Genomic DNA, 10,589 nt, shown 5'->3' with positions numbered 1-10,589 from the left:
TAAGTCTCTATAAATAATCACATATATATTATATTTTTAAATTTCAGTGTGAAATATGAAAACCAGAATTTAAGTTGGTATTTGAAATTGAGCTTTGTATTGTATTTTTTTTATATATATTGAAAACATTTTTATAATGGTTATTGGAAAATATGTTAGTAAAAGTTAAATTTTGAATATATGTATATTTTTGAATACATTTTTGATATAACTCAATTTTAAATTATTATTTTGATTTAAATATATATATCAAGTAACATAAACTCATTACTTTTTAATATAATGTAATGGACTTCAAGTTTTTCTAATAGCATAAACCCATTTTTTTTTCTAACTTACTGTTATCTATGTTTCCAAACAACACTATTTTTTTTAACTGCTATTTATGTTGACAAACAAAAACTTAAAGTACTTCTACTTTGATAAGATAGATACAAACGGTAAAAATTTAAAGAAATAAAACTTCAGAATAGAAAGACAGTAAATACGAAACTTTTTTGTAAAAAAAGTTAAACTCGGGTCTATTAAAAACACGGACCTAACCTCTGGATTGGAGGGTCCAGTTCACGATAAATTTAGTCTCTCAGGTTTTTATACGGACGTATCTACAGTTATGGTGAACAGAATAATATGACTTAGTTTCCGCAGTAAAATAATCGAACTCAGAATGTGTTTGCATCCAAAGCCACTTCGTATACAACTTTATAGAAAGAGAATTCACGCTAGAGTCGGTGCATTAAATCTTGACCACCTTAATTTGGGATGACCACAATATCTTTCTCAAATCAGTTTTGACATTTTACCAAAAAAAAATCAGTTTTGACATGAAATATATGAGCATCACATGATGACAAGATATGGAAAATTGTTTAAGCAAAAAAAAAAAATATGGAAAATTGTTTGTTTATCAATACTACGTACTTTCAAATAAAATATAGTTGTTTTCAAGGCGGAAATCTTAAAATCTTATTTGCTGCAGATTTTGGTTACGTAAATGTAAAAAAAAAAGAACATTTATTCCAAAATAGACAAATTTAATTTCTAAATCGTAAATTTTGATCATGATTCATGAAACAAAGATAATCATGAACGAGTTGGTGAAAGGAACAGTTTTAACTTTTTTTTATATAAAACAATTACGTTCTTGCTATTGGAAAAACATTAAAATGATACACTAGATAGTAGATAGATATGTTATTGCCTGACGATATATAATTTTTGTTTGTTCATATCTTATTTTTCTTATCAGTACGTAACTCAACTGTGAACATTTCTTAAAAGTATTTATTCATCCATACAACAGAGATTACAATATTCCAGTTGTTATCATTCATCATTGTCTCTTTTTTTTTTGCTAAATAGTTGTTATCATTGTCGACCAAAATATTATAAGGTTTGTTAATATTTATTTCCTTGGATTCGTATAATGAATATGTACATTTGAAAGATATTTATTTCCTTGGATGTGTATACGCATGTAAGTGAATTCATGTGAGACTATAAATGTATTTATGTATATGTTTGTAGATGATGAATTTATAAAATGGTAATAATGAAAATGGACCAAATGGTCCCTTAGGAAGTGATATTTCATGTTCACATGGCAAATTTGTTAGTGGCTACTGGTCCTTTTGCCAGACTATGGTCCGTAATCTGCGTTTGTAGGTACACCCCCATCGCTTCTGTCATTTTATTTCATGTATGTCACAAAATTTAAATATGTAGATAAGAGTAGATATTTATAGTGGTTTCAGGTACAGATTCAGTTGGGATCTTTCGGGTTTTTGGATTCTTAGGTTTAGGAGATAACTCAGCTGAATAAGAACATAATCTATGTCTGTTTGGTGATAACTCAGTTTTGAGTATAAGACAATAAATTGAAGCTACTTGTTATGTAAATCTTAACAAACTTGAAAATTTTACTTAATACTTTTTTTTTGACAACTTTTACTTAATACTTATTTTGATTATTTTTAACTACATATTTTCAATTGGGAGTTTGAATGATTTAGGTTAAATTGACAAATCTAATCTTATTCAAATATGAATCTTAAAAATTATTTTAACATCAACTGTTATTAGATTTGTTATTTGATAAACTATTTAAAATCTACTACTATTGAAATTTTTTAAGTTCTGAATTTTAAGATTCTTTTAGTCATTTTAGAGAATTTTGGTATTGTTTTAAAAATAACAATTCAAATCTCATAATTTTAGATGAGATTCTGAATTTGTTTAACTAAAATCATATTAAATTCTCAATTCACCTTAAACCATCTAAAACCTTAGTAAAAATCAAATCAGTTTCAATTCTAGATTGAATACACTCCCTAAGTTTTCAAAATATATTTGTAAAGTGTACAAAATATCTAATAATCCAATATATAGTAGATGATATCCACATTTGGAGATGTGAAGCCATCACTAGTGGTGGGGGAGGAGCTGCCAAGGAGGAAGCGTGGTCGGCCAAAAAAGATACCTATGGTAGAAGAGGGTACTCTAAAATGGAGGAAGTTTTGGACAGTACTAGAGTGGTTGGTTCATCTTCCAAAACTGAAATATGCAACCAACATAACTTACGAACAATTAAAAACATGATTAATTATAAAACTTATAATGAATGCATTAAAACTTATAAAACTTATAATGAATGCAAACTCTAGTAAATTCTTATTTTTGAGAAAAATGTTTATATTACATAGTAAATATATTTTTGTAAAAATAATAATATACTTACCAGAAAAAAAACTCAAATCAATAAAATTAAATTGCATAGTTTTTATATACTTTTATAAAACCAATCAAATTTCATATGATTTTATATATTTATTTTTTATAAAACTAATCTATATAAGATTAAATTTCAGGAAGATCCATGGATCCAAACAATCTGTGGGAGACCCTACCAAAACTATTGTACATCTAACTTTAATATCATATCAGTGCTAAATAAAAACTATTACACATCAAAACCATGGAATACAAAATTATTAAGCATGTGAAAGCGGAATGCCAAACATGATTTGAAGCTAATAATAGAAAGGTGGAGAAACCAGAAGAACGATTGAATCCATCATTTATCCGAGGTGTAAGCTCACATGAGATTTGTATGGTTGATGGACCATGCACTCATGACTCACTCTTTAGTGGATGTGGATGGATGGGTTTGAATATATTCAACATGTAAAATTCAACTCTTGAGAGCTAAAAATTAGAGGAGGATAATGTCATCGATACATACATACGGAGGTTGATACCCTATATTTGGATATAGAATGCATTCTATAAATGTCAATGTGTCAACACTTTGGTACTAATTGCAACGATTTGATTTCGATGATACAAGATTTATAAGTATGGTCAAACTTTTTAAGGGAGTTAAAGAAATTATCAAAACTGAGTAATAGATTTGTAGATTTTTATGTTGTGTATCATTTTCGTTCTGAAAACAAAACAAAAAAGATTTATTATCTAAGATTACGGAAACATATCATAGGAATAAGTATTACACTGATTGTTTTATCCCAGTCTAATTTTTTAGATCATTTCAAGCTTGTTTTTTTTTTGAACACCAGATCATTTCAAGCTTAAATAAGAAATTAACCGTATGATGTGAAAAAAAAAAGAAGAAAAGAAGATAACTACTACAAAATCGAAAAGACTAATTTTTAAAAAAGGGAAAAATATCGGAAAGCTTAGGTCAGCCTCAAATTCGAAACGCTCTACCGACCCGTAACACCAATTGGGCCTAAAACCTAATAAATAAAGGCTCAAGCCTGTTAGTTCCATTATAGAATATCCAATAATTATCCCATGTATATTTAAATAAACAAAAAAAAAAGTTTAACCAAAGCTGAAGAGTTTTTAACTTTTAACTCTCTTCGACTTCTCCTGCCGTGTCAAATCAACCTACTGTTCTCTCTCTCTCTCTGTCCTATCTGGTAAACTTTCCTCTTCGCCATGAAACTTTGATGTTTTTATTTTCTAGGGCTTTTTTCTACAGTTTTCCCGGAAAATTAGGGCTTCCCTTCTCAATCTCTAGTTTTCTCTCCGTGATTCATCACTGTTTCAAGAATTTTACGAATTAGGGTTTCCGTACACATCACTGTTCAAAATTTAGGGGTTTTTGATTTTGATCTCAAATCTCTGATCATTTGACTTGGAATTGAAGATTAGGGTTTTTGGGTGAAATGGATTGCGACCGAAACAAGCTATTCGTTGGAGGCATACCGAGAGAGACTAGTGAAGAGTCTCTGAAGCAGCATTTCAGTAGGTATGGAGCTGTGCTGGGAGCTCTTGTTGCTAAGGAGAGAGCCACTGGTCAACCCAGAGGGTTTGGCTTTGTTCGCTTTGCTAATGCTCTTGATGTTGATAAGGCTCTCGCTGATTCTCATTTCATCCTCGGTCGTGCCGTAAGTTCCACACTTCGTCTCCTTTGTTCTCTACTTGTGTGTCCTGATCAGCTTTTGGTCTCAAATGGTTTTTTTTTTTTGGTTTGGTCGGAAAGTTGAACTCTTTAGTGATTAATATCTTTATGTCAGGTTGATGTGAAAAAGGCGATTCCGATACATGATATGAGATATCAGCAACAGAACATGCAACCATATGTGAGTCAAGTCCAACAGAACAACGGTGGTGGTGTTCACGACATCTTAAGTAATGGTAATAACAACAACAACCACAGGACCAAGAAGCTGTTCGTTGGGGGGTTATCATCCGAGACGACAGAAGAGGAGTTCAAGACTTACTTTGAGAAATTCGGCAAGACGACCGATGTGGTTGTGATGCATGACAGCGTGACGAACAGGCCGAGGGGGTTCGGGTTCGTCACGTATGATTCAGAGAACTCTGTTGAGATCGTAATGCAGAGTCATTTCCATGAGTTGAGTAATAAGCGCGTGGAGGTGAAACGCGCAATACCTAAAGAAGGGATCCAGAGCAATAACGGCGGTGGTAATCATCATAACCTACCTCCTACCTACAGCAGCTTTAAAGCAACACCGTATGTGCCTGAGAGTAACGGATATGGGATGTTTCTTCAGTATCCTCCTCCTGTCTTTGGTTATCATCAAGGTCTCCCAGGCTTTAACTATCCTTATGCTTATCCAGTCACAGCTCAAGGGCCTAACCTTCCATGGAATAACCAGATTATGCCACCCACCACCGGATTTTACGGCCATCCTCCTCCTCCTCCCACCAACACTCCTTGGTATCTCCCTTCCATGAACGGGTTTGATCCTGCAGGTATGAGCGTTACTGTGTTCAATGCTATGCCATGGCCTGTAGCTGGTGATGGAGTTGGTGTGATAATACCTCGGTTAGAAGATATGAAGCTCGAGGTCCCTAGTCAAGCCCATGAGAGAATGAATGGAGGTATCATGGGGAAGCCATTGCCCAATGGTACATATAGATGACAGTTGCAGAATAAAAATGCTGTTAGGATCTCACAAGGCTACTGAAATTCTTTTAAACTCTTTTAATCGTTTTAGGTCTCTCATCTTTTCTTTCTTAACGTACATGTGTTGGTGGCTTTGGTTTGCTTGTATATTATTTAGCTATTTTATTTAACCCCGAAAACATCTGTAATATATAACATCATTTGTAATATGCCACACTTATTTCGTTCAACCTCTTTTGCTTTATGTGGTGTTGTTATCCTTGTTGTGTTTATGCTTGCCAAACAACATTGCCAATGACGTTTTAATTTCAAAGGCGAATACAGAGAAATATAGCAGTTATACAAATTCATAGAAAAATTAATATACTCCTTTGAAGGATCAATATATCAACGTTAAGAATATATTAAAATAATTAATGTTAAATTATAAATATATGATTTTTAACTAAACAAAATTTTTGATCTAAAATGATAGCAATTAAAATTATAACTTTTTAAAAACTTTTTTTTTTAAACACAATTAAAATTATAACTATTGATAGATATATTTTGATACCTGAAATTTGTTACCATTAACCAATAATTTATTAAAAAAATAATGTCTTTCAAAAACATTAAAAGTTGGAAAAGCATTAATGAAATATGTGTAGAAACTAAACATAGTACATTCAAGTTGTGAAAAGAATTGATTCCGTTGTCGTTGTGACGAACCATCATCCAAGTAAGTTTTAATAACTAACTAGAGATAAGACATCTGGTAACAAACTATTGTTCATAGGATATATTTTTAGAAGTCCAACAATCTGAAACAATCTATAAATGCATGCATGTCTTCAACATTGTAAAACACACAAGCAAATTTCGAGCACAACAGCAAATAACTCAGACCAAACAATGAAGCTTCAAATGTTATGGCTCGCTTTGGTACTAATAGCCGTTAAAACTAATGCAGCAAAGCAAGAAAGCAATGCAACAATCCCAGCACTAATAGTTTTTGGAGATTCCATAATGGATACTGGTAATAACAATGGACTTCACACTATTCTAAAGTGCAACTTTCCTCCCTACGGCAAGGACTTTCCGGGCGGTTATGCCACTGGAAGATTTTCTGATGGAAGAGTTCCCTCTGATCTAATTGGTAACGATTCAAATTATTTTTGTTTACATTTGCTAATAGAAATCTTCTAGCTATTTTAATGATACATTTTGTTTTTAACCAATTGTCTTTCAGCGGAGAAGTTGGGATTGACTAAAACATTGCCAGCATATATGAGCCCAAATTTGAAGCCAGAAGATCTTCTTCAAGGTGTGACATTTGCATCTGGAGGAACTGGTTACGATCCATTAACGGCTAAGATGATGGTACGTTATAATATATTTTCATCGTCAACGTTAGCTTCATATTATAAACTAATACATTTTTTATTTTTTTTTTGTTATTTTGTAGTCTGTAATATCAGTGTGGGATCAACTAACATATTTCAAACAATACATAGCAACCATCAAGCAACATTTTGGAGAAGAAAAAGCCCAAAATATCTTGGACCATAGTTTTTTTCTTGTGGTTTCTAGTAGCAATGATCTTGCTCACACGTTTCTAGCTCAATCTTATAAATATGATCGTACTTCTTATGCTAACTTCTTGGCTGATTCAGCAGCTAAGTTCGTACGAGTAAGTATCTTAAACTGATATATAAATCAAATAATTATAGTTATATTTAAAACTAAATAGTTATCTTATATGTAATATATAGGAATTACATAAGCTTGGAGCTCGAAAAATTGGAGTATTTAGCGCAGTGCCTGTTGGATGTGTACCACTTCAAAGAACAATGTTCGGAGGCTTATTTACAAGAAGATGTAATAAGCCTTTAAACAATATGGCAAAACAATTCAACGCTAGACTTTCTCCAGCACTGGATTCTCTAGATAAAGAATTAGATGGTGTTATCTTCTACATTAATGTTTATGATACTCTTTTAGACATTATCCAAAACCCTGAAAAATATGGTAAGTTCATCTTACAAATACAACTATATAATTTTTCTATTTTATAACATTAACTAATTTATAAGTCTCATTCTCTTTCAGGTTTTGAAGTAGCTGATAGAGGATGTTGCGGTAAAGGCACTGTTGCGATATCTTATTTGTGTAACTCACTGAACCCATTCACATGTTCTAATTCTTCGGCGTATGTATTCTGGGATAGCTACCATCCGACTGAAAGAGCTTATCAAGTTATTGTTGACAAGTTACTCGACAAATACTTGAGCAAGATCTATTGATGTTGATCATCTAAATTAAACCTATTTTTATCATTGTGTCTTGTTGGCTTTTTTATCTATGTATTATTTTATTTCTCTATTTTTATTTTCTTTTCTATATGTATTCACTCTTTATATTTTCAAGGTATTATGCCACTTTTACTCATTATATTTTTCTTTAACTTCAAGACTCCTTTATAAATGACTCATTAAAATATGAAAGAAGCACTACTAAATCACGAATTAAAAGCTTTTGGGGTAATTTCTTAAGTAATTAAACTTAATAGATCATTATGTTAGATGTTGTTGTTGTTTTGATATTACGACATTGGTTCCTCGTTCTCTCAACATGTGGAATCAAAATGTAAGTGGTTATGTTTTCTCATAGAGGTGAAGAGTATCAGCAGGAAACTCATCTCCCCGACCTCTTCGGCAAGAATCCAAGGGAGGTGTGCAACACTATGAAACCTAAATCCGCCATTTTTAAATCTAGAACTGAGGATTGTATTAGAATATATGGATGTAAATTTGGTAGGTAGGTAGTCATCAATCATAGGATCAAAATTGCGCAAGATGTTTTTAGGAATCAAGAATATTCAGCGAAAAAAAGAAACCTAAAGAGTACAGGAGAGCAGTGTAAAGAACCGAAAGACTGACAAAAAGAAATGTTGTGTGTTTACAAAGGTGACATTCATGTTCCAAGCTGAATTTAATTTCTTACTATATAATCATTTATGGGGCCTAGGTGTTGCTAGAGATTCTAGGTTATAAAAAAATATTGGTAAGGAACCGCTTACGTTGCCAGATGATGGAGTGTCTCTCCCTTCAATAGAAAGTCAATATCAATTTTATGCAAAGATGATAATGGAATCTAAAGGGAGAAAATGGCCAAGCCACGTGACAAACATGTCTACGTTATGTTTATGTTGCATGTAGAGTATTGCATTATGTGCCTTTAGTTGTATAGGTCAACATGTTGAATAGATTTTCCACTTACAATTTACTTTATTTTCCACACGACAAGTCTTGTTTAACATGTTGAATGCACAAAAGTTTCACTTCTTCAAGTATTCCATTATCTGTCTTTAGTTGTATAGGTCAACATGTTGAAGGTATATCATAGAGTTTTGTAGCTCAATATGAAAAGTTATGTGTGTGTATAAGTCAAGTTCTATTCTCAGTCACATCATTCTATCAAATTCTATTCAATCACACTAAGAAAATCATTCAAATTTTATTTAGACAAAAATTTGCATATGATATTAGAGTTTGTGGCCTTACATCAAACATAACAAGTCTTAACTTAAAGTAAGACAATGCAGTGAATCTTCTACACTACTGATATGAAATAAGTTTAATCTTAAGTAGTTGTAGTAACGGTAAATCCAATCTCTAGATAATTTCAATTACTAAGAATGCAAGCCATACAACTCAATCTTAGTGCAATTAGTGAATTCAAGTTGATAAGTAACAAGATTTAATCTAAGCAATACAATATCTAAAGCTTTCAATAAATTCTTTAAAGGAGAATCCATGGGCTAAGACAATTGATCCAAGACATTTAATTTCCAAATCAAGGTGTTAACTTTAGCAATCACAAGTTTCTATAGGCCTAGACACTAATAAAGATCAATCCTTTCCGAAGATAGTGATTATGCAATCATGAGTTAAACATCAATTCCTCATGAGTTAAACATCAATTCCCATTGGTTCAAATCATTCAAGCATGAATTATGTTAAAGACTATTAACCATCTAGCAATCCTAACATCAAATCCCTTTGGTTATTCAAGCTAGAGCAATATTAAGTTCAGTCAAGCATTTTAATAAACACTTTTGGTGCAAAACATAGCTTTATATCAAGATGAGAGTGATCAAGTCAAATCAAGCATTAAGATCACTTAATAAGCATAGAAACAAGTGGATATAACATTAAACACCTTAACTCTTCACTAATCACCCTAGATCTACCTAACTCATGGATTCAAAAGGAGTCTACGCATTAATCACTTTGTTTAACCTTAAACCCATCATAGATTCAAGACTAATCATGCTAAGAAGATGATATAAACTCAAATCACTCAAAGAAAGATATATTAAAATACTAAAAATTCAAGCTTTCACCAAAGTAGAAGAATATTTTGGGAGAAAACAAGATAATCCCAAACTTATGTCTAAAAAGTATTTATAAAAGACTAAAACTCGAGCTGGATCAACCCAATAAACATGGGCTAACCCATGAAAATATAGGTATTTTTCTCAATAGTGACTAGATGAGGTCGCTACAGTGGGTCGCTATGCTCATAGCGACTTGTCTTGGCCGCTACAGTGGTGGCTGCTACGACACTTGGGAGATTCAGAAGTCTTGATTCCATAGCAACCTTGTGAAGTTGCTATGGTGCAACGATGTGAAAGGCGCTCCGAAATTAGCGGCTTCTCTGAACCGATATAACACTACCACTACGGTACTTAGGACGTGTCTCATGTTTCCGGCTCTATCTTCTGTAGCGACCTGGCCGCTAGGATCCTTCAACGACTCTTCTACACTCTTAAGACACCAAACACTCTTTTGGCCACAAAATTCATCATGAATCTCTCTCGAACACCTCATGACTAATGCATGACAAGGCAACCTAAATATGTATAAATGCTATTATAAAGGATCAACATGTACAAGAATGGATGATTAAAACAATGTAAATATGCAAAATATCAACTATGCTAATATTTTTTTTTGAAACACAAATTAGTTTCATTATGACTTAACTTTTTTGGTTACAAGAAAAGGGAATACACTACAATACAAAAAGGCAGTGTGTGTGATTGAATACACTACAATACAAAAGGCAGTGTATGTGATTGAGTTAACCGGGCTTTTACTCATTTTAAATAATGTGGCCTTAATTACATCAAATTGACCAAGTAAAA

The 10,589-nt window shown here is 32.3% G+C and overlaps 2 protein-coding genes across 4 annotated transcripts; both read left to right on the top strand.

Moving 5' to 3' along the window:
• Window positions 1-3,824: 3,824 nt before the first annotated feature.
• Window positions 3,825-5,642, top strand: LOC106366596 (RNA-binding protein 1). 3 transcript variants are annotated; one of them, XM_013806245.3, is made up of 3 exons: window positions 3,825-3,941; window positions 4,172-4,412; window positions 4,542-5,642. In XM_013806245.3, the coding sequence occupies exons 2-3, from the start codon at window positions 4,191-4,193 to the stop codon at window positions 5,412-5,414; spliced, it is 1,095 nt and encodes a 364-aa protein (XP_013661699.2). In that variant the 5' UTR covers window positions 3,825-3,941; window positions 4,172-4,190; the 3' UTR covers window positions 5,415-5,642. The 3 variants fall into 3 exon arrangements, with proteins under 3 accessions (XP_013661699.2, XP_022548291.2, XP_048595854.1); XM_022692570.2 differs by having other exon boundaries at window positions 3,856-3,941; window positions 4,177-4,412; XM_048739897.1 differs by having other exon boundaries at window positions 3,902-4,412.
• Window positions 5,643-6,292: 650 nt separating this feature from the next.
• On the top strand, window positions 6,293-10,199 carry LOC106366597 (GDSL esterase/lipase At3g43550). The gene is made up of 4 exons (XM_048740319.1): window positions 6,293-6,536; window positions 6,630-6,760; window positions 6,846-7,070; window positions 7,153-10,199. Exons 1-4 carry the CDS (start codon window positions 6,293-6,295, stop codon window positions 7,453-7,455), a joined length of 903 nt encoding a protein of 300 aa, XP_048596276.1. The 3' UTR covers window positions 7,456-10,199.
• Window positions 10,200-10,589: the final 390 nt, after the last annotated feature.

Source organism: Brassica napus, chromosome A9 (genome assembly GCF_020379485.1).
Source record: "Brassica napus cultivar Da-Ae chromosome A9, Da-Ae, whole genome shotgun sequence".
NCBI classification, from domain to species: domain Eukaryota; kingdom Viridiplantae; phylum Streptophyta; class Magnoliopsida; order Brassicales; family Brassicaceae; genus Brassica; species Brassica napus.
This window is presented reverse-complemented; position numbering and strand designations above follow the sequence as displayed.

Bases quoted from the DNA above. Each gene is read 5' to 3' on its own strand.
- LOC106366597 (XM_048740319.1), top strand. From the start codon at position 6,293: ATGAAGCTTCAAATGTTATGGCTCGCTTTGGTACTAATAGCCGTTAAA. The intron at 6,761-6,845 runs GTACGTTATAAT...GTTATTTTGTAG, and splicing joins CATTAACGGCTAAGATGATG to TCTGTAATATCAGTGTGGGA. The intron at 7,071-7,152 runs GTAAGTATCTTA...TGTAATATATAG, and splicing joins CAGCAGCTAAGTTCGTACGA to GAATTACATAAGCTTGGAGC.
- LOC106366596 (XM_013806245.3), top strand. From the start codon at position 4,191: ATGGATTGCGACCGAAACAAGCTATTCGTTGGAGGCATACCGAGAGAG. The intron at 4,413-4,541 runs GTAAGTTCCACA...TCTTTATGTCAG, and splicing joins ATTTCATCCTCGGTCGTGCC to GTTGATGTGAAAAAGGCGAT.